We start from the raw sequence: 23838 nt of genomic DNA, 5'->3' as shown, positions 1-23838 counted from the left end.
GGAAAGAAGGAAAGACTATCATTCAAAAACCAGACAATACAATTTTAAAGCTAATTATATTTCTGGAAAACATTGCATTTGAAACATGAGAGTTAGGATGGCCTTATGACATAAATAAATTTACACAGTATTCATGTTTATTTTAATGTTTTTTAGAACCTCCACACTCTGGTTGATTAAATTAGTCTTTTCTTTTCTCTCTCCTCACTTACAATCTCACACCTCAATACTTTGAGTGACAAATATAAAAATGATAAAACTATATTTAATAGACTATTAGCACAAGCCCTTTTTGACAACGTTGATGTAAACAGTCCCACTATATCTCCATGTTTGCAAACTATCCCTTATGTCCACTTTTCTCACTATCACATAAAGTAGTGGTGGGCTACATGACTTATAAATAACTCTCTAGCCTTAAGATGACTTCATTCTGTTTTCACTTGCAAAATTAAAGTACCGTCTTCCACAGGTTTTATGGAGATACAAAGGAAAGAAACCAGCCACATTAGGAGCCAATACTCGGCTCTATGATTGGATACCCCAGAATGATCTTCTTGGTAAGACTGAGGAGAAAAAAAGCTGTACAATTGGAAATGGACAAGTAAAGTGACTGTTTAACAACAAACAAATTCAATAAGTATGTAATTGAAAATGTCACATTTTAGGCTAAAATGAAAAACACAAGAAACAACAAGTGTTGGCAAGGGTGTGGAGGAAAAGGAACTCTCTTGCATTGTTAGTGAAAATGCAAACTGGTGCAGACACTCTGGAAAACACTATGGAGGTTCCTCAAAAAAAAAAAAAAATAGACCTGCCATATGATTCGGTAATCACACTACTGGCCATTTACCCAAAGAATATAAAAACAATAATAAAAGGGATACATGCACCCCTATATCTATAGCAGCATTATTTACAGTAGCCAAGGTATGGAAGCAGCCCAAGTGTAACCGATGGATGAATGGATGAAGATGTGGTATATTTACACAATGGAATATTATTTAGCCATAAAAAAGAATTAAATCTTGCCATATGCAAAGACATGGATGGATCTAGAGAGTGTAATGCTAAGAGAACTGAGTCAGAGAAAGACAAATGCCATACAATTTCATTCATATGAGGAATTTAAGAAACAGCAACAAAAGAAATGAGCATAGGAAAAATAAAAGAGAGACAATGCAAGAAACAGACTTAACTACAGAGAACAAATGGATGGTTACCAGAGGGGAGGTGGGGGAGGGGTAGATCAAACAAATGCTGGGGATTAAGGTGTGCTGTTATGGTGATGAGCACTGGGTGAAATATGGAATTATTGAATCACTGTGTTGTATACCTGAAACTAATAGAACACTGTATGTTAACCATACCGGAATTTAAAATAAAATTTAAAAAATAAATTAAAAACTAAAGCTAGAAAAAATAATAAAATGTTACATTTTACTTACACTTTCAAAGCAGAAATAATTTGAGAATTGGCTGTAGATTTTATAGATTCAATGCTTTCTTCGGTTCACAAAAGAGCATCTTCAATTAAGATTCTCATTATTCTTCAAGTTTCAATCTCAGTTCAGGTGTTACTTCCTCAAGCAAATCTTTCTGCACAATGCAGAGGGAACTAATTCCTCCTTTCCAGGGATTGTTTTCTATGTGCATAGAAATAGCCCATGTGCTCAGCTTTTGTGGAAAATGCTGCTTTCTTCATTGACTTACCCTTAGTTTTTTCCCTGTCTCTTCCTGAAACTCTGTTAACCTGTCTTAATGAAATCCTCACCCACTTCTCACCCAATTTCCGACCTAGGTCATCCCAAAACAAAAGCTTTTATCACTCATGGTGGAACCAATGGGATCTATGAAGCTATTTATCATGGGGTTCCTATGGTGGGAGTTCCCATGTTTGCTGATCAGCCTGATAATATCGCTCACATGAAGGCCAAAGGAGCAGCTGTGGAGGTGAACATAAACACAATGACAAGTGGAGATCTGCTCAATGCCTTGAGAACAGTCATTAATGAACCTTCGTAAGTACTACTGCTTTTAAAGGCTTACCATTGTTTATACTGCCCATCACTCCTGGAAAAACGTCCAATGTCTCATGCCTTTTAACTGACGTATTTTCAAATAGCAATCATAAAATTATCAATATAAGAACCACTCTATTATTCCATTTCCCATACACTGGAGTAATTTGCTGAAATTGCAAAAAAAGACTAATACTTCAAATATTTTATCAATGTAATTTCAAAATCAATAATTTCCATGATGACATAAACTCCCAGATATTTTTTAATAATCTGCTTATATGTATAGACACACATATATATGCTTATTTAAATAGTATAACCATTCAGTAAGTACAAAATTGGAAGTAATAATTAACACTGTCATTCAAAAATACCCATCATTAACGCTGACTATATACCATTCTGCAGTTTATGAATATACACAGGGAGGAGAAATATAGAGTAGGCAATAATTTTATAAATATTGGCTATTACTATGTGTTGATTTTTAAACAAAATTTTGTATTTTATCTGATTTAGGTAAAGATTAATTACAATAAATCAATAAACTATATTGAACTTCAGGTATATATCATTATGGGTTTTTTTCCCTGAAAGATCTCACCAAGATTAAGAATTAATACATGAACTCAGTTTTGTCTTTATTTTTAACTATGTATTTTTAATTTTAGCAATAGTTGAACTCCTGCTATAGCAATAATCTTTAATATGTATTACTTAAAATTTTAATTTGTTGGCGTGCCTGAGTGGCTCAGTCAGTTAAGCAGGTGATTCTTGATTTCAACTCAGGTCATGATGTCACAATCCTGGGATCAAGCCCTATGTTGGGCCCTGCATGTCCCCCCACTTGTGATCTCCCTCTCTCTCTCCCCCACCTCCAAATTCTTTTTTAACATGTCAATATGTATGCCACTTATTTTCCTCATATTTACTCTTTTGGCTGTATCTTAAGGGAATCTGGATTTGCCATTGATTCAGAGATTTTTTTACTCCAAAATATTTTGGATTCATTCTTAACTGAATATATTGTATGAATTCCCTGAGAACATGTTTAGCCTTATTTGCTGAATGCCTTGATATAAGAATGACACCTCTCTGAATATAATATATTTAGCTCTCTCTTTTCTTCAGAACTGTGTAAATATTACTCATGGTATTCTGGCTTTAACTCCTTCTCTAAGAACTTGAGGCTTGTCTGATTATTTTTGGTTGTTTCTTTTTCAGTTTGGAAAAAAAATCATCTTTTTTTCTAAATTCAGAAACCTAGTTAATGATGTATCTTTATCAGTTATTGTCTACACTTTTCCTGGGTTATGGTATGTCCTTTCAATACTGTTAATCTAGAATAAAAAATATTTAATTTTTTTCTTCTCAGAAAATTTTTTTGTTTGTTATTTATTAGAATGTTTGTTCCATTTTTTTTCTCTCTATTTCAGAGACATCAAAGTTCAATGTTCTCTATGTTAAAATATTTTGGATTGTTTTGCTTCTGTATTATTTTCTAAGTGTCCTAATATTTTTTACTTTTCTTAACTCATTGAGATTTCCTCAAACAATCCATAATTAGTAAATTTACTTTTTGCCATTAAAAAATTACTGTTTCTAATTTCATTATTAATCCTTTAAGGAGGTATTTTAACCATTCACACTGCCTATTTCTATCCTTTATCACTGTTTTTTGTTTTAAAACTTGATTTTTTTAATCTTTTGTTGATCACCATTGCATTCTTATTAAAATTCAACTCTCCTTAAGATATGCATTATGCCTAACTACATTCTGAGTCCATCATTTTTATGTTTCCCCCCAATATTGTATATTTTTTCATCTAGCTCTCTCAGTGTTTGTTCTGAATTTGTACAGGTGTCTTGTATTTAAACTTGTTTCCAGGTTATCTGAGACTCCATTATTTTATTCAGAGGCAAAACTCAAAGGATAGTTATCACATTCTGTTTATATTACTGAAATCTGAAATTCAGGAGGTAGAGGAGAAGGTAAACTCAAAGGCAATGTTGTGCAGCTTTTTTTTTTTTTTTTGGTGGAACTAATCTATGTAACCATCTATTCAAAGCCCTACTTGCAGGATTTTTTAGACAAAGGGGTCAAGGTATTGATTCCCAAGCGGGAGAACACTCAATGTTTGCTTTATATGCAACTTAAAAAGTCAGTGCTAGTAGTTCATTTTCCCCTCTCACACACATTCCAATCAAATGATTTTTATTAAATGCATTTTAAGTCTTAATTTTCAAAATAGTCTTGGTATCATCAATTCAGGAGCTGGATCTAGGGTTAAGAGCTTCATCAAGGCTTACTATGATCTTCTGTTTCTCATAAATGATGATCTCGATGTCTAATGCATTAGACTTGCTGGGTTGTTAATTGCTGACAATGTGGTTCCTTTTACTAAATATCAGAGTAAGTCAGTTCTGTAATTTTTTAAAACTCTACTTTATTGCATAGAATGCCAGTAAATTTTATTGTAAATTTGGAAACTATTGACGCAAAAGATAGAAACATAAGTAATCAGAATTTTCCAGTAAAATACCTAAAATTATTTCTTTTGAAATATCTTACCATTAACTCTAAACCTAATTCTAATTCTGAAATTATCTGGGAACAAAAGGGTTTACTGTAGAGTGTATATATGGATATATTTAGTTTCCATTTTTCTTAATCCATAAAGGAATTAAGGAACACAAAAGATTACACTTAAATACATAAACTATAGTAATTTTAATTAATTGAGTGTTTTGAGATAACAGTCATATAACATTAGTGTATAATAAAATATTAAATGATCATTTTAAGTATGAGCAAAGGTCTTTCTTTTCACATTGATAGGAAAGTATATTTTACAAATGCAAGTTTATCTATCTAGTATATATGTATTTCAGATTTTAAATCTCTGTCTATAAATGGAGAAAACCTTGAACAAAAATATGATTTGGAAAAATAGGCATTTATTGCCACCACAGTTTGCCTGAAATGTTTTAGGATGAGCTATGTGAAATTCTACTTAACCCTACCTATATTACAATCCAATTGAAATAGTATGACTATCCTTTCTCCCTGCACACCAAAAAAGAATACAAGTAAATTACCCCCTGCTACTGGATCTAGCATACCATGTTCACTGGTGATTGATGATCACATTCCTCCTTTTCCAATCCCAAATGTCCAGCTCACATCAGGACATCTCTTCGCATTTCACCAACCTTCCTTTAGCTTCATGTCTCCATTTGGAACTTTTATTTCTAACACAAAACCAAAATAAAATATACTAATTCTGGCTCACCAGCCAAGAAATGTCCAGTGAAGACATTACTTGCCTTTCAAATACATACTTATTCCCATTGTTGTTTGAGAGATTAGAGTTGTTAAAACTCTATATAACTATTGCTACAGTGATGTCACATTGATTAGGGGCAATAATTCTAACGAGATATTTCTATTTATCTGAAAAACTCAAAGTTCATGTCCTTGATACTTCCAAAATTACCCTATTATCTTTACCCAATCTTGATATTGCCTATATAGACACTGTGTTTCACATTACAAAAACACAAGTGCGTGCAGCAGAGGAATTATCAGAGTCAAGGTCTTAGACACCGAAGAAATGGTTTACTTATGTGAATTATCAGTTACTTGTCTATCGTCATGAACTAGCCAGAGATTAGAGACCATGCTTATGGAACTTCTTATGGATATTTTCCCACAATATTGGGTTATTCACAGTCTTGGTTTTGGAACGGTCCTGGAAACTATACTTTACACAAGATCAAAATTGCTCCTTGGAAAAATTAGGCTATACTTTTGTAACAAATTTATTCCATCTCTTATGTTTGCATTTCACCGCAATAAGAATATATTAAGAATATATTTTAAGAATATATTATAAGAATATATTATAAGAATATTTTATAAGAATATATTATAAGAATATATTATAAGAATATATTATAAGAATATTTTATATATTAAGAATATATGTTAAGAATATATTTCTTCTACATCCTCTCTTAACACCTCTTTTAAGATTCTATACAATCAACAAAGTTAATGTCTCACAAAGAATGAAATTTTTCTCAAGGTATCTATGGCCTTTGGCTTAATTAACATATAACATGCATGACATATTGCCTATAATGAGAAGAAAACCTTTTTCTAATTTCTATGTAATTTCTCATTTGTCTATTTTTGCCTACCAGTTATAAAGAGAATGCTACAAGGTTATCAAGGATTCAACATGATCAACCTGTAAAGCCCCTAGATCGAGCAGTCTTCTGGATAGAGTTTGTCATGCGTCACAAAGGAGCCAAGCACCTGCGTCCAGCTGCCCATGACCTCACCTGGTTCCAGTACCATTCTTTCGATGTGATTGGTTTCCTGCTGGTCTGTGCAGCAACTGCTATCTTCTTGGTCACAAAATGTTGTTTGTTTTCTTGCCAAAAACTTGGTAAAACAGGAAAGAAGAAAAAGAGGGAATAGATCTTTCTAAATTTGGCAAAGGCCTTAATGGGCAATCCTGTTCATTCTAGCCACAGTGACCTTAATGAAAACACATTATCTCCATCCTGTTTTCAAAATTCCCTTTCCTCTACCTTAGCTTAGAGATAAAGCCTAGAATTCAACAGGATCATTAACTAGTAAACACGTCCCAGTCTTCTTTTGTCTTTTCCCAGGTGCCTTTACCCTCTTCTTCTCATTTTCCTGACACAGGGACACTAATAATTTTATGTATACCCCATTCAAAATATCACTATTTTTCAGTATGCTTAACCTTAGGAACGTGCTGGCTGACAACATGCTGAATCCTCAGGAACACACAAAATATGAGCTGAATGTGATGGATGTAGGGAACATAGAAGACTAAACTTCACAAGTTCCCCTAGAATATACAAATCAAGGAACCACCATAAAAGATTAGTATGCTATAATAAGAGTAATTATTTATTTTTGCATAAAAATAAGCCCTTCTGCTAGTCCAAAGCAACTGGAGTCAGAGCCTATATTGATAACTGTAATAATGTATCATTCTAGGGAAAGTCTACAAATTCCCACTGAACACACAGATGATCATGGCCTATGTTCCAGCCTGTAATCCACCAGTACTCTTGTGTGGACTCTAATGCAAGGGTCTGGGGACTTCCCTCAAACAAAAGAGATTAAGTGGGTCATTATTTGCTCTCAGGGACAGAGAATGTCCGCAACGTTAAAGATGAAGAGATCATTTATGGAAGAAATAACTAAGAAATATAGAAAAGACTTTAGTACTTTTATGAAATGTTTAATTAACAGTACAATTGATAAAGTTAAATGCCAATTTAGTATATTGAAAAATGACTAATGCACATAATCTATAATCACTCTTTATAATCAAATTTGTTCAGTTTTCTAGCAAAAACAAATATTTACTTGCAATATAAGATCATTGTATCATTTTTCAGTCTTTGTCTTCTACAAATTTAAATTTATTAATTAAGCATTATGCCAAGGACGTATGGTATTAGCAGGTCTACATGACTAAGGGCATGCTATAGTAAAGAGTTATCATGCAAAGATCATATTTGAATCAGATTTGCATTAATTTAGCAAATAGATTAAAGACTGCACTTTCTTTACCCTTTATAAACTTAATGACATGTTCTAATTAAAGTTTTAATTCCAGTATTAGCTGTATAGTTGAGGCAATAAATAACATCCATTGGCTTACTGAAAATTTTGAAATCTGTTGTCATTTCAATGTGGCATTTTGAAAATTACTTCCAATTTTAAAATAACTGAATGATATATGATACATGAACATATAAGAATTTCTTTTTGAATATGTACATGACTGGAAATGCAAATAAATTCTTAAGAAATTTTTTGTGAAGGCTGAAAATGTGTTTGTTAAATGTTAACATTTTAGTAGTTGATTCATGTTGATGTGTTTTTAATTTTACAATTTGATTATGTTCCCAGAAGAGCTGCTTTTGTTTGTTCTATACCCAGTTCACTTTCTGCTATTGGATTGCAGTAAATGGCTTAAGGTCCAATGAGAGGTTGGCTAGCTATTCATGGTGTTGAGCACTACCCATGTTCAGACACCCATTTGGTTTCAGAGACTGGCCACCTACCACATAGAGATTTGTTTCTGTTCAATAGCCACTGCTCACCTCCTTTCTCCCCTCCTACTGGTTATCTTCAGGTTTCTTCCTTTGCCTGAACATCAGAAGGCAGCTGGCAAAAATTCCTGTTAGTTAGCTGTCTAACTGCAACATGTATTTGGATAATAAACAAACAATTAAATAAAAATAATACATACGCACATACATACATTTATACATACATACATACATACCCACTGAAAATGAACTTTCCTGAGCGGTTGTTTGTAGAACTATTCAAATGAGGAAATTCTCATCCCTAACAAGCAGAAACCAAGTCCTATCAGAGCACTGTTCCACAGCCCTTACATTCTCAGAACTTAGAGATACTCAAGAGGCTGCACTTAATACTTTTACTTATTTTGTTCATAAGCATTACATGTTCCCCTTATCCTCTGACAGCATCTCCTCTAGTTAGGGTTCTTTACCTGATAGGGTGATCCAAAACTTCATCCACAGCAAATAAACGTCAGCAGCTTAATTACCATGACTACAGCCAAGAGAGTAACACAATCTCTGACTGAATTCTGAAGCAGAGGAGCTCAAAATAATCAAGAAACATTCATGGTTTATAATCTAAGTAAATCATGGCCATATCATTCCTCTTTTGAGAAATGCAACTCCAACTGCCTGACTTCAAGTTGTAATAATGGAAAACAAACTTGTCTAAGGAAAATGGTGACGCATACTTGTAGGGGACTCATTACCATTTTCAACCCCTTGAGATCTGAACCCATGTATTCAACTAAAATACAGAAGATTTTTTATATAAGACTCTGATTTGAAGCATACATTGCATCCTTTGAGACAGAAACTAAAATACATAGGATATTGTCTCCCAGCTAAAACCCTGAAAATCTTTCATTAGCTAAGGGGGAATTTGGTAAAATCAGCAAATTCCATGAATATTAGATTTTGCTGCATTTTCTTGGCTGTAAATATGTTTCCTGGTCATACACAATGTTGATATCAAAACCAACATTTTTACTAAGGCCTCATGTGCATAGTTTGTGATCTGGCAGAAATACTACAGATAAGGTGAAGGGGAAATCTGTTACCTTGAAATTATAACTATTTCTATGAAGAATAAAATGGTTCATCCTTTCAGTGGAAGGTGACAAATTTTTCTACTTTCTAGCTAGCTAGAGCCCTAGGCAGTTTACCATATTGGGAAGGAGGTGGGGACATATTTGCTAATAACAGATTGAGCATGTAACAGCTGGCACAGCCAGATGAGCCTTCGTGAGGTGAACTCCTTGCTGTGCATTCATACATAGTTTCATCCCAGTCTTCACTGCTTTGTGCATGAGCTTCATGATAAAATTCTGGACTGTCTGGAAAAAGACTCCAACAGGACAGGACTGCTCATCCAAACCACCTTATTATTGAGACCGTTGTCTATAGCACATGACTTCTGAAGGGAATTTTTACAGAATATAAGTATCTTCATAATCTACACAAGCTCCAAGAGGTTTATTCACAAACCTCTACTCTCAGATCTTCTTGCCTTTAATCTTCTCTGTAATTATTCCTGTCTTTGACAAACCACTCAATCCATTAGTCTTTGCCTATGAATCTATAGAGTTGTAAAGCACCTTTTCCCCATAAAAACAGAGTTACCTAGATATACTGCTTGATATTTTACACATGGGGAAAATTTTGCTTTCACCATCTTTCAGAGACACCTTTCAGTGGAGCTGTAACAATGGCTACTTCCCGCTGCTGGGAGAATATCATGTATACTCATGCATAAATTAGCCCTGAGAATGTTTTCCCTATTTTCAAAGGGTAATTCCTTTGTGATTCTGAAAGTGAGGATTGACAAATTTTTTTAAAAATATTCATTAAGTTCCATGAGAGTCTAAGCCACCTGCAGAGAAAATTTACTTGTTTTTCTGGGCCTGCTTTGGCCTGTTCTCATATATACTATATCTATTTAATTGTATTATGTTGCTGCTAACGTTCAGTCACATTTTTCTTGCTACCACAACATAGGTCATCACAAGTAGCATAGTCACTTGGTGCCCATGGTCAAGTGTCTCATCTCAGCCAGAGCTCAGTAATAAGCCAGGAGATGTTTTTTTTTCCTATGGGAAAGAGATATCATGAAAATGGATCATATTTTTGCTTCAAAATCCTAAGATTCTCTTTTTTGGGGGTTATCAAAAGTTTATTTAACATTGCTATCTGGTACTGGCATAGTAGTTACCCTTGGATTTTCTTTATTATTGTGGTAAACAAAGCAACACATGAGATCTACCCTCTTACCAAAATTTTAAGTATATGGTACAGTATTATTAAAGCATAAGCCCAGTGTTTGTACAAAAGATCGCTAGAGATCATTCATCTTGCATAACTGAAATGTTTTGCTTCTTGAGCAGCAACTCCTGTTGACCCATCCCTCTAGCCTCTGGCATCTACCATTCTACCTTCTGCTTCAATAAGTTTGTTTACTTTAGACACCTCGTATAAGTGCAATCATGCAGTATTTTTCCTTCCATGCCTGGCTTATTTCACTTAGCATAATGGCCTCAAGTTTCTTCCATGTTGTAGCATATGGCAGGATTTCCTTCTTTTTTTAATGCTGATTAATATTCTATTTTATGTTTATACCACATTTTCTTTAGCCATTCATCTATGGGTAGACATTTATGTTACTTCCACGTCTGAGCTATTGTGAATAATGCTACAATTAACCAGGGAGTATAGATATCTCTTTGAGATACTGATTTTAATTCTTTTGGAGAAGTATCCAGAAAAGGACTTGCTGTATCATAGAAAAGTAAATTTTTAATTTTTTTAGTAATATCCATACTGTTTTCAATAGTGAATGCATCATTTTACCTTCCATATGTGTTACATTACTTACATTTATATTATAACAGTGCACAATGATTCTGATATCTCCATATCATCACCAATACTTTCTTTTATAATGGCCACTCTAACAACAGATGTGAGGTGATGTCTCATTGTGGTTTTGATTTGCATTTCCCTAATGATTAGTTATGTTGAGCATCTTTTCATATACACATTGGCCACCTGTATGTCTTCTTTGGAGATATGTCTATTCAGATCTTCTGCCCACTTTATTCAGATTTAATTACTCAATTTCCATGCAGATGACAAAAGTCACCTAAGATGTTTCAAACAGGATCACTTCAATGAAAAGAATACTTAGCAAATATCTGGACAGTGTGAAGGATACTAAAAGGAACGGTGAGGCCCCCAGACTAACAACAGTTCAAGCCATTACTAACCCATTAGGCTAAGGCATAAAAGAAAGCGGTAATATTTCCAGAGACTAGTGAGAATAAGAACTGTGTAGGAAGAAACCAATGACAAGAGATGTAGTAATGGAAGGACAAACCAATTGCTGAAGACAAGGTCCCAAACCAAGGAAGAAACAGCAAAAAAACTACAACTGCTCTCTTCTACCATTGTCTGAACCAGAAGTGACAAGGCAGAGGAACTCACATGATACAGTGCACAGATGTGAGCTTCCTGAGAGCCAAAAGTAGAAAAGAAAATTGAGGATAATAAGTCTGGGAATATAAATAAAGAATAATTAGAGCATTCCAGGGCCACCATTCAGAACAGAGACAAAGAAACAGAAGTTATAAAGTGAGAATAAGAAAGAATGACTAGCTATCAGAAGTAAAACTGGAGATTGTATTGTTAGGGAAACCAGGAGAGGATGTTGTTTCAAGAAGGAGGGAAAGAATAATTGTGAAATTATTTAAGCATTCTCATTGATACATGATGCAAAACCAGGGAAACTTTTACAATGCACTAACTTTTAAGACACACATGAGTTATCACTGAGAAGGACACCAATGTAATCAATTTTACAGATACAATTGTTTACTTGAAGGTCTAAACTTATTTAATCAAATAACTATTAGAATTAATAGAAGCTCAGTAAAATGAGCAGATACTAAAAATTCTACATCCTTGAACTTACTGAGTAAACTTTTCCCAAGTATTTGTGAGGTGATTTATACACATTTCTGTAGTACTTAAAACAACTCCATGATGCAGACATATTCATCTTAGTAAAATGAGTAAGAAAGCCATATGTATGTACTTAATGTTATTTTGTGGGGACATAAAATCAGAAGATACATGAGGGGCGCCTGGATGCCTCAGTCTGTTGAGTGTTCAACTCAGTTCAGGTCATTATCTCACTGCTCGTGAGTTCAAGCCCCACATCAGGTTTTGTGCTGATGGCTCAGAGACTGGAGCCTGCTTTGGTTTCTGTGTCTCCTCTCTCTGCGCCTCATCCACTCATGCTCTGTCTCTCTCTCTCTCTCTCAAAAACAAATAAACATAAAAAAATTTTTAATAAAAAAATAAAAAATAAAATCATAAGATACATGAAAAAACAAATGTTTATATATAACTATATACATAAACTACATGTTAACAGTGCATATATATTTTTATTTCTATAATAGTCTCCTCTTACATTTGACTTAGAATTTTTTTAATATAATTTATTATCAAATTGGCTTACATACTACACCAAGTGCTCATCCCAACAAGTGCCCTCCTCAGTGCCCATCACCCACTTTCCCCTCTTCTTCATCCGCCATCAACCTTCAGTTTAGGGGAAAAAATAGTTACATATAACTACATTTATATAAGTATAATTACATTTGTATAAATTATATGTGCTAATTAACAATGACTAGAAATATGAAACTTCATTCAATGTTGATTTAATTCACTCATTTATTCAACAAATATTTTTAGAGAAAACATGAAGTTTTGGAGAATAATTGTGCTATTACAGAGGATATGATAGTTAATAAGTTAAACACTGTACTTCTTTATGAAAAATGAGTAATTTTCTAGAGAAAAGAATTGCAAGTGTGGATATGAAAATAATATTGAGAAGTTTATGATCATAATGTCTTTCTGTATTTTTCTACCATAAATATGACTGTCCCTATCCATTTATCAACAATAGAAATTAAGTTAGGTGCCCTTTAAGAGCTTCTATTAGATTTTAAGTTTTCATAGAGAAAAGTACAACGAAAGGGAAGTCCAGGGAGGAGAAAATTAAGATGGACTCCTGGATTTCTACCTTGTGAGTGTATTTGGACAGAGTTTGCTTTTACAGAAATAGAAAACAACTTGAGGGGCAGCTTCACTGAGATTAATATGATGTGTTCTGTCTTGAACTTATTTACTTTGAAGAGCCAAAGTGATATTTGGATGGAGATTTTTAGAAGTCATTTGGATAACACAAGGTCTCAATCTCAGCAAATAGCAAAAGAAATAGATTGAAACTCAACAGCAGAAAGGAGACTTTATGGAAATGAGAGACCTAAACATGGGTTGGTTCTCTATCAGTGTGAATGGTAGATTTTTTTTTAAGTAAAAAGAGAAAATTGCATAACACATTCCAAGTCTCCAAAAAAGAAATGTAGTGTTAGGGATTTTGGAAAGAAACAGTACTGAGAAGGAAAAGATAGTAACGATAAACAGGGACCAATACCTATTTAGCTAATAATAGGGTCTGTGAAGAGAGGCCATCTTTTGCTTGGGTTGTAGGAATATGACTAAAATCTCTTTGGGAAGATTGCAAGGTAAAGGAGGGATCTTGATTCCTATTTATGGTACAATGTGTACTGATGTTTGAAATTTTATTTCAAGATTTTGAATATCCTTTTTTTTCCCTAGTCAAGTTATTGTTGCAATCCAACCTCGACTGAGAGTTACTATTGTAGGAGTAATGAGTCAATATTTATTAGACATAAAAAATAAGGCATGACATTTTTCATGGCTCTCTAGATAATATCCCATTCTTTAATATTACATTTTTTCTTCGACTCTCATTTTTCACACATAAACACACACACATATTCACATGCACATACACATACCACACAATGAGTCACAATTCTTCACAGTCATCTCAGTGATGCAAGATGGGAAAAATTATACTCTTCCTCCCTTTCCAAATTCACCTATTGATATAAAATCTTGTGCAGTTTGAGTACTGCTGGAAACATTTTCATTCAACAGGGTAGACATTGTATATTGAGTGTGTTAATAAAAAAAGAATTACATTGATGTACATTCATTATTAACATGGAGCGATAGATAGATGAATAGATGAATGATTATCCACTTCATATCTTGAAACATTATCATGTACTTAAATCTTAATATTCAAGGGGCATATAAACATTCCCATAAAGTTGTCTTATTAAATCAATCACTATAGGGAAAAAAATCTCAAATAGATGATATTGATTCCTAGACCTGCTGTGTTTTGTGTATCACATTTTACCTAATGATATTATCAGCCTTTTGGTTATTGAGGCAGAAATCACATTTCTTCACCTCTTTGTACAAAACCATACATCTTTACTCTAATATATTTTTTCTAGTCACAGACCTAATCAGTAATTACAAATTTCAACTATGTTTCTAACATTTACTAGTAGCAGTCCATGTTTCAGGCTAGTTTGATCCCATGTTTAAGTTATTAATCCATATTTTTAAAGACTTTCTGTTCTTTTTTTTTCATTTTCTGTTCTTTAAACTCTTGCCTTTGTATGCCAATTTATATTTAGCTGCTAGAACTGTCTGCTAAAGGAAAAATTTGATCTTGTGATTTTTTAAACCTAAGTAAATATTTTTTGCCTATGAATTAAAATCCAAACTTATTTTATATCATTCAAGTTTAACTTAATGTCTCTTATGTCAATCCAACTTTCTTCTATAACCTACTGCCCACAGCTTTAGCTGAGATCCATATCCATTTGAATACTTCCCTAATATCCTTTAACTTTCCCCCTTCTTCTATATATCATGAAACCTGCCTTTTTGCCATACTCTGCCTAGATTCTACCAAAGCTTTCACCTCATCCCATGTGTGATCTGCCTTACTAAAGTTGTTTCTAATTGTCCCATAGCAATAATGACGTTTATTTTCCTCTGGAATTCTGAACACCCTGCACTATTTATTTGACTTTTACCAATGTGTTCCTCTAGGTATCCAAGTGTATTTAAGCAAACTAGTTGCTATTCCACGTTGGGAAAAAGATGTGGAATATGTTGATATTGATAATAACAATAATAGTAAGGGACTTTAATATCCCACTTACAACAATGGACATATCATCTAAGCAGAAAACCAACAAGAAAACAATGGCTCTGAATGGCACACTGGACTGGATAGACTTAACAGATATATTCAGAACATTTCATCCTAAAGCAGCAGAATACACATTCTTTTCCAATTCACATGAAACACTGTTTAGAATAGATCAGATACTAGATCACAAGTCAGGCCTCAAGAAGTACAAAAAGATTGATGTTATACCATGCATGTTTCCAGCCATAACACTATGAAACGAAGTCAACTGCAAGAAAAAATTTGAAAGACCACAAATACTTGGAGGTTAAAGAACATCCTACTAAAAAATGAATAGGTTAACCAGGAAATTAAAGAAAAAAAAAAGACAGAAGCAAATGAAGATGAAAACACAATCCAGAACTGTTGGGAAGCAGCAAAGACAGTCCTAAGAGAAAAGTATATAGCAACACAGGCCTATCTCAAAAAGCAAGAAAAGTCTCAAATAAATAACCTGACCTTATACGTAAAGGAGTTAGAAAAGGAACAGAAAATGAAACCTAAAGCAAACATAAGAAGGGAAATAATAAAGATTAGAGCAGAAATAAATGATAAAGAAACAAAGTAAGAATAGAACAGATTGATGAAACCAGGAGCTGTTTTTTTGAATTATATATAATTGATAAACCTCTAGATAGACTTATCAAAAAGAAAAATAGACCCAAATAAATAAAATCACAAATGAGAGAGGGGAGAGATCACAACCAACACCAAAAAATACAAACAATTATAAGAGAATACTATGAAAAATTATATTGCAACAAATTGGGCAATCTGGAAGAAATTGATAAATTCCTAGAAACATACAAACTCCCAAAACTGAAATAGAAGAAATAGAAACTTTGAACAGACTGATAACCAGCAAAGAAACTGAATCAGTAATCAAAAGTCTCCCCAAAAACAAATGCCCAGGGCAGATGGCTTCACAGGGAAATTCTACCAGACAATTAAGGAAGAGTTAATAGCTATCCTTCTCAAACTATTCCAAAACACAGAAACTGAAGAAAAGCTTCCAAACTCACTCTATGATGCCAACCCTACCTTGATTCCAACACCAGACCAAGACCCGCTAAAACAGAGAATTACAAGCCAATATCCCTGATGAACATGCAAAAATTCTCAACAAGATACTAGCAAATCCAATCCAATAGTACATTAAAAGAATTATTCACCGCAAGTATGTGAAATTTATTCCAGACTGCAAGAGTAGTTCAATATTCACAAATCAATCAATGTCATTCACCACATTAATAAGAGAATTAATAATAATATGATCCTCTCAATAGATGCAGTAAAAATATTTGACAAAATACAGTATCCATTCTTGATAAAAATCCTCAACAAAGAAGAGATAGAGGGAACACACCTCAAAATCATAAAGGCCATATAACAAACACCCACAGCTAATATTATCCTCAGTGGGGAAAAACGGAGGTTTTCATGTAAGGTCAAGAACAAGAAAGGATTCCACTCTCACAACTTTTATTCAACATATTACTGGAGGAGAGGTGGATAGGGGGATGGGATAAATGGATGCTGGGTATTAAGAAGGGCACTTGTTGCATTGAGCACTTGATGTTATATGTAAGTGATGAACCACTAAATTTACTTCTGAAACTAATATTATACTATGTGTTAACTAACTAGAATTTAAATAAAAAATTGGAAAAAAAGACAGAAAAAAATGAAGGGGCATCCCATCCAGAGACCACAACAATGGAAGATATAGAAGATACTTAGTAATTATTAACTGGAATAGTGAATAAATAAGGAACCCTCATATTTACTACACAGACAGAAGCTACTATAATGGGGGTGAGGGGGGGAGGTGGAAAACACTAAGTGGAGCAAATAGAAGGTAGATGAAAAGCCTGGAGAATATGATAAGTCACAAAGTATAGGAAGAATTTTAGCAGATATAGGAAAATGCTATTAAATTTAGGTCCTATAAATAAAACTACTGATACATTTTGATCCGATTTCAGCAGAGAACATAGTTATTACTCTATTTGGGATCCATAATTTACAGATAAATTTTGGGGATGGTTTAGTCAATTAAGTGTCAGCCATTCTGTTGTCTAAATTAAGTATCAAGTATGTATGCCATTAAAAACCTATGCGTAAGTTTTACCACATTTGTGCAAACTAAATGATTTTAAAAGATTCCTTCCAAAGTATTAATACTATTCAAAAAAAGTGGCATTCCTTGTTTCTATGCCATTCACTGGTGCACATGAATTTAGTCACACTGTTTCCACATTCCCTAGGTCCTGATTTTGTTAGTCTTATCGAGTCCAACCATGTCATCTATTGGCCAGCCCAGAAATAAGTTTATTTAATATCTTTTTCTCAAAAACAGCATTGTGTGATACAGTGGAGGTAAGAAGCCTGTGTTATGATTGTCTTGCTCCCTACATCCTTATGTTCCACTGTATGTGTTTTATCCATATCATTCTTATTGATGAGTGGCCATTTTCTCTTTAAAATCTGTTTTAGTTTCCTCCCATTTCTGCTTTCTGCAAAAGAAAATACCTTTTGAAAGTTTCAACATTATTATTATTTATTTTCTATTTTATTATCAACAAATATGCTACTTACACTGTGATGTCATAGTATTCGCCATTTCCAACACACTGAACATTACCAGGAATCATGTTACATGATTTTCATATAGTAACTTATAATTCTCAATAATTCCATACGTTGATGTTGTTGATGTTGTCATTGCACTTTACAGATAACATTAATAGACTCAAATGTCCTCAGAACATGCTAGTCTGGCCTTTCAATCAACATATCCAAATATGAGTTATGAAATGAATCAACAGGAATGACTTAGGTGATAAACCTGAACATCAAAAGTAGGTTTTCTACACTGCTTACTATTTATTTCTGCACAATTTCAAATACAGTCTTCTCTAAAAATAATTATATATAATGATTATATACATAATGATTATATATAACATATATTGATTATATAATGATTATATAATGATTTTGTTTAGATATTTTATTTAAACCCACAGCTACATTATTCCTCATAATCATTCAATGTTTAAATATCAAAATTTTGATATTTCATCACTTAGGCAAATACTGGTTTTTTGTTGTTGTTGATTTTTTTTGTCCTTTATTTTAAATAGGCAGACTTATTTTTCTGTTTTGTTTTTCATTTCACTCAGTAAATGTAATTTGCATTGTTTTAACTTATAGTATAAACCTAGGGATTTTATTTTGCTATAGTTATCCTTTGATTCTTTTTTTTTTAATGCTTATTTATTTTTGAGAGAAAGACAGTGTGAGCCAGGGAGGGGCAGAGAGAGAGAGAGACACACACACACACAGAATCCAAAACAGGCCCCAGACTCTGAACTGTCAGCACAGAGCCTGACGGGGTGGGGGGGAATCGAACTCACAAACCACGAGATCATGGCCTGAGATAAAGTCGGACGCTTAACGGAATGAGCCACCCAGGCACCTCATTTATCCTTTGATTCTTTTTTTTTTTTTTTTCAACGTTTATTTATTTTTGGGACAGAGAGAGACAGAGCATGAACGGGCGAGGGGCAGAGAGAGAGGGGGACACAGAATCGGAAGCAGGCTCCAGGCTCTGAGCCATCAGCCCAGAGCCCGACGCGGGGCTCGAACTCACGGACCGCGAGATCGTGACCTGGCTGAAGTCGGACGCTTAACCGACTGCGCCACCCAGGCGCCCCTATCCTTTGATTCTTAAAACAACCTTGTATGTATAAGAAACAGAGGTCTAAAAAGGTTAAATGGCCCAGTTAACACAATTTGTTAATAGCAAAGACAAAATTCAAACCTAGTTTTTTTCTCTTTTTTTTCTTCTAAGATTTTATTTAAATTCAAATTGCTTAACATATAGTGTAGTGTTAGTTTTAGTAGAATTTAGTGATTCATCACTTACATGTAACACCCAGTGATCATCCCAACAAGTGCCCTTCTTAATGCCCATCACCCATTTAGCCCATTCCCCACCCACCTCCCCTTCAGCAACCCTTAGTCTGTTCTCTATAGTTAAGAGTCTCTTATGGCTTGCTTCCCTGTCTGTTTTTATCTTATTTTATTTTTCCTTCACTTCCCCTATGCTTGTTTTGTTTCATAAGTTCCACATTGAATGAAATTATATGGTATTTGTCTTTCTCTAACTAATTTTGCTTAGCATATACACTCTAGTTCCATCCATGTTATTGCAAATGGCAACAGTTCATTCTTTTTGATTGCTGAAAAATATTCTTATATTCTTATATATTATATTATATTAATATTACATATTATACATTATATATTATGATTATATATATTAATCATATGTATTATTCATATATATATATATACATATACACACATACCACCTCTTCTTTATGCATTCATCAGTTGATGGATATTTGGGTTCTTTCCATAATTTGGCTATTGTTGATAGTGCTGCTATAAACATTAGGGTGCATGTGTCCTTTCAAATGTATTTTTGTATCATTTGGATAAATACCTAGTAGTGCAATTGCTGGGTCATAGGGTATAAGTTGTTTCTATGAGAGAAAGAGATTCTGAACTCTAGACTACTAAGTTATAAGGAAACTTTTGGACCTGTCCATTAGCTAAAAACAAAATGACAAGCGTTGGCAAATATGTGGATAAAAAGGAACACTTGTGCACTGGTGGTGGGAATGTAAAGTGGTGTAGCTACTATGGAAAACTATGCAAGTTCCCAAAGTTACCATATGATCTGGAAATCTCACTTATGGGTATATATTCAAAGTGATATTTGCACACTCATGAAGCATTATTTACGATAGCCAGGATGTGAAAGTCATCCAAATATTCATTAACAGATGAATAGATAAAATGGGGATGCACATACAAAAGAATGTTATTCAGCATTAAAAACAAAAGAAATCTTATCATTTGCCATAACATGGACGAACCTTCAGAACATTATACTAAGTGAAATAAACCAGTCACAAAATGAAAACAAAAACAAAAACAAAAAAGTTGTAAATTAGAGTATGAGTCCTCAAAGCATACATCTACCATCACTCCAATATTAAGAAAATACAACAGTGAGAGAAAATATATATTCTGCTCAAATGAATATTCAAATTAATCTAAAGAAACCAAGTATTATATTTGAACAGGCATTGATGATGAACTCTTTTTCAATACTTTAAAATAGTTCTTATTAAATATTTATTAAATATAAAAGAAGACTCATAGAATTTGCATAAATTTTAAAGCAGTGATTCTCAAATTTTAATGTGCAAGAAATCACCTGGATTCTTGTTAAAATGCAGGGTCTGATTCAGGCAATTCAGAGTAGAACCTGTTTCTGCAGTTCTAACAAAATCCCAGGTGATGTCAGTGTTCTCTGTTTTGCAGACTCTCCTTTGAAAAGCAAAAGTACTGATAATACAATGATCACTTGTGTACAATGATAACTTCTTTCAGATTCAATTAGAAACTACTCTGATTAAATTTTAAGCACTTGTATTCCTATCCTCTAAATGTGGCTTTTAGAAAAATGTTGGTAGTTTGAGCAATGTTTCTCAATTTTATTGACCTTTTACATCAGAACTACTATATTCAATTTCAAATGTTGGTATAGGCGGGCTGTCCAAAGTTCAGTCCATTCACCATCAACTGGATGAAAGAATGAAGGATGGAATACATTTATCATAACTCTGGATTATGAGTTTCCTGTGCTTGATTTGAGCCTGGGTTTAGTTAGAGCAAGACCTTTGTTTCTGGGGATTTTTTTTTATTTTTTGAGAGAGAGAGAGAGAAAGAGACAGAGCATGAGCAGGGATGAGTGAGGGGAGAGGGACACACAGAATCCAAAGTAGGCTCCAGGCTCTGAGCTGTCAGCACAGAGCCAATGTGGGGCTTGAACTTACGAACCGTGAGATCATGACCTGAGCCGAAGTCGTTTGCTTAACTGACTGAGCCACCCAGGTGCCCCTAGAGAAAGACTTTTTTAAATGAAAAATTAAAATGACTTTAGGAGCTTCCTCTGGCATGTAATCTAATTAGGACAGGCCATATGTTAGGTAACTACTGTTAAGGTATCAATTAAAGAAAACACACACACTCACACACGCATATACACTTTTATACTCCTACTGCCAATATGTCTATACTTAAATGTTTTATAGTAATACAAAAATATTCTCCCAAATAAAGAATGTATTTTCACATTTTGCCATTTTCTCCATTGATAAAGGAGAGAATAAAATGAAATAAACATTGCTAAAAGTGTTGTTTAAAATGGAGCTAGGAGGACATTGAGGAACTAGGGTTTATGCACATCTCCTGTCTCTAATTCTCAGAATTGTTGCTGAACTCAGTTAAAAGCCAAGGAATCTTTTCCCATTCCGTTGGTTGCCTTTTAATTTTGTTGGTTGTCTCCTTTGCTGTGCAAAGATATTTGCAAATGACATATCGGACAAAGGGCTAGTATCCAAAATCTATAAAGAGCTCACCAAACTCCACACCCGAAAAACAAATAACCCAGTGAAGAAATGGGCAGAAAACATGAATAAACACTTCTCTAAAGAAGACATCCGGATGGCCAACAGGCACATGAAAAGATGCTCAACGTCGTTCCTTATCAGGGAAATACAAATCAAAACCACACTCAGGTATCACCTCACGCCAGTCAGAGTGGCCAAAATGAACAAATCAGGAGACTATAGATGCTGGAGAGGATGTGGAGAAACGGGAACCCTCTTGCACTGTTGGTGGGAATGCCAACTGGTGCAGCCACTCTGGAAAGCAGTGTGGAGGTTCCTCAGAAAATTAAAAATAGACCTACCCTATGACCCAGCAATAGCACTGCTAGGAATTTACCCAAGGGATACAGGAGTACTGATGCATAGGGGCACTTGTACCCCAATGTTTATAGCAGCACTCTCAACAATAGCCAAATTATGGAAAGAGCCTAAATGTCCATCAACTGATGAATGGATAAAGAAATTGTGGTTTATATACACAATGGAGTACTACATGGCAATGAGAAAGAACGAAATATGGCCCTTTGTAGCAACGTGGATGGAACTGGAGAGTGTGATGCTAAGTGAAATAAACCATACAGAGAAAGACAGATACCATATGTTTTCACTCTTATGTGGATCCTGAGAAACTTAACAGGAACCCATGGGGGAGGGGAAGGAAAAAAAAAAAAAAGAGAGGTTAGAGTGGGAGAGAGCCAAAGCATAAGAGACTGTTAAAAACTGAGAACAAACTGAGGGTTGATGGGGGGTGGGAGGGAGGGAAGGGTGGGTGATGGGTATTGAGGAGGGCACCTTTTGGGATGAGCACTGAGTGTTGTGTGGAAACCAATTTGACAATAAATTTCATATATTGAAAAAAAAATAACAATAAAAAAAAAGCCAAGGAATCTGATGCATATTAGAATAGACATAAATGGACTTTCTGCCTAGCATTTGCCCTAGTAACCAATCACGTATAGATTCATGTAACTGTAGCTATACCAGCACCAATCAGATTTCATTCAAAGCAACTTGTATCTTTCCTCTTTAAAAACCCTAACTTCTTTGTCTCTCAGAAGCACATGTTTGATTTTAGTCAACTCTGTCTCCCAGATTGCAATTCCTAAGATCCCAAATAAACACACGCATTTTATTTTGCAGTTTTCAGTTTTGTCATTCATTGGTTGCCCTCATTAAAAGGAACACAGTGACTTGTAGGCCTCTTCAGGAATTAAAGGAAGAATATTCCATCCCCCCTCCCACAACCCCTCCTGTAACCCTTAGTTTATTCTCCATATTTATGAGTCTCTTCTGTTTTGTCCCCTCCCTGTTTTTATATTAGTTTTGTTTCTCTTCCCTTATGTTCATCTGTTTTGTCTCTTAAAGTCCTCATATGAGTGAAGTCATATGATTTTTGTCTTTTTCTGACTAATTTCACTTAGCATAATACCCTCCAGTTCCATCCACGTAGTTGCAAATGGCAAGATTTCATTCTTTTTGATTACTGAGTAATACTCCATTGTATATATACCACATCTTCTTTATCCATTCATCCATCGATGGACATTTGGGCTCCTTCCATACTTTACCTATTGTTGATAGTGCTGCTATAAACATGGGGGTGCATGTCTCCCTTGAAAACAGCACACCTGTATCCCATGGATAAATGCCTAGTGGTACAATTGCTGGGTCGTGGGGTAGTTCTATTTTTAGTTTTTTGAGGAACCTCCATACTATTTTCCCGAGTGGCTGCACCAGCTTGCATTCCCACCAACAATGCAAAAGAGATCCTCTTTCTCTGCAAACTTGCCAACATCTGTTGTTGCCTGAGTTGTTAATCTTAGCCATTCTGACATGTGTGAGGTGGTATCTCATTATGATTTTGATTTGTAATTCCCTGATGATGAGTGATGTTGAGCATTTGTTCATGTGTTGCTTGGCCATCTGGATGTCTTCTTTGGAGAAGTGTCTATTCATGTCTTTGGCGCATTTCTTCACTGTATTATTT

General features: G+C 34.2%; 1 protein-coding gene across 5 annotated transcripts in view; it reads left to right on the top strand.

The window, feature by feature from the left end:
- Positions 1-6510, top strand: part of LOC124520520 (UDP-glucuronosyltransferase 2A1) — a 67461-nt gene extending 60951 nt beyond the window's left edge. For all 5 annotated transcript variants that reach the window (XM_047091446.1, XM_047091445.1, XM_047091449.1 and 2 more), the window contains 3 exons: positions 473-560; positions 1802-2021; positions 6231-6510. In XM_047091446.1, the coding sequence (XP_046947402.1) occupies positions 473-560; positions 1802-2021; positions 6231-6510 (588 nt within the window). The remainder of the gene's footprint in view (positions 1-472; positions 561-1801; positions 2022-6230) is intronic.
- Positions 6511-23838: the final 17328 nt, after the last annotated feature.

This window comes from Lynx rufus, unplaced genomic scaffold (genome assembly GCF_022079265.1).
Source record: "Lynx rufus isolate CCGP_SWC_20201006 ecotype Redwood Valley unplaced genomic scaffold, mLynRuf1.p SCAF_3, whole genome shotgun sequence".
NCBI classification, from domain to species: Eukaryota; Metazoa; Chordata; class Mammalia; order Carnivora; family Felidae; genus Lynx; species Lynx rufus.
This window is presented reverse-complemented; position numbering and strand designations above follow the sequence as displayed.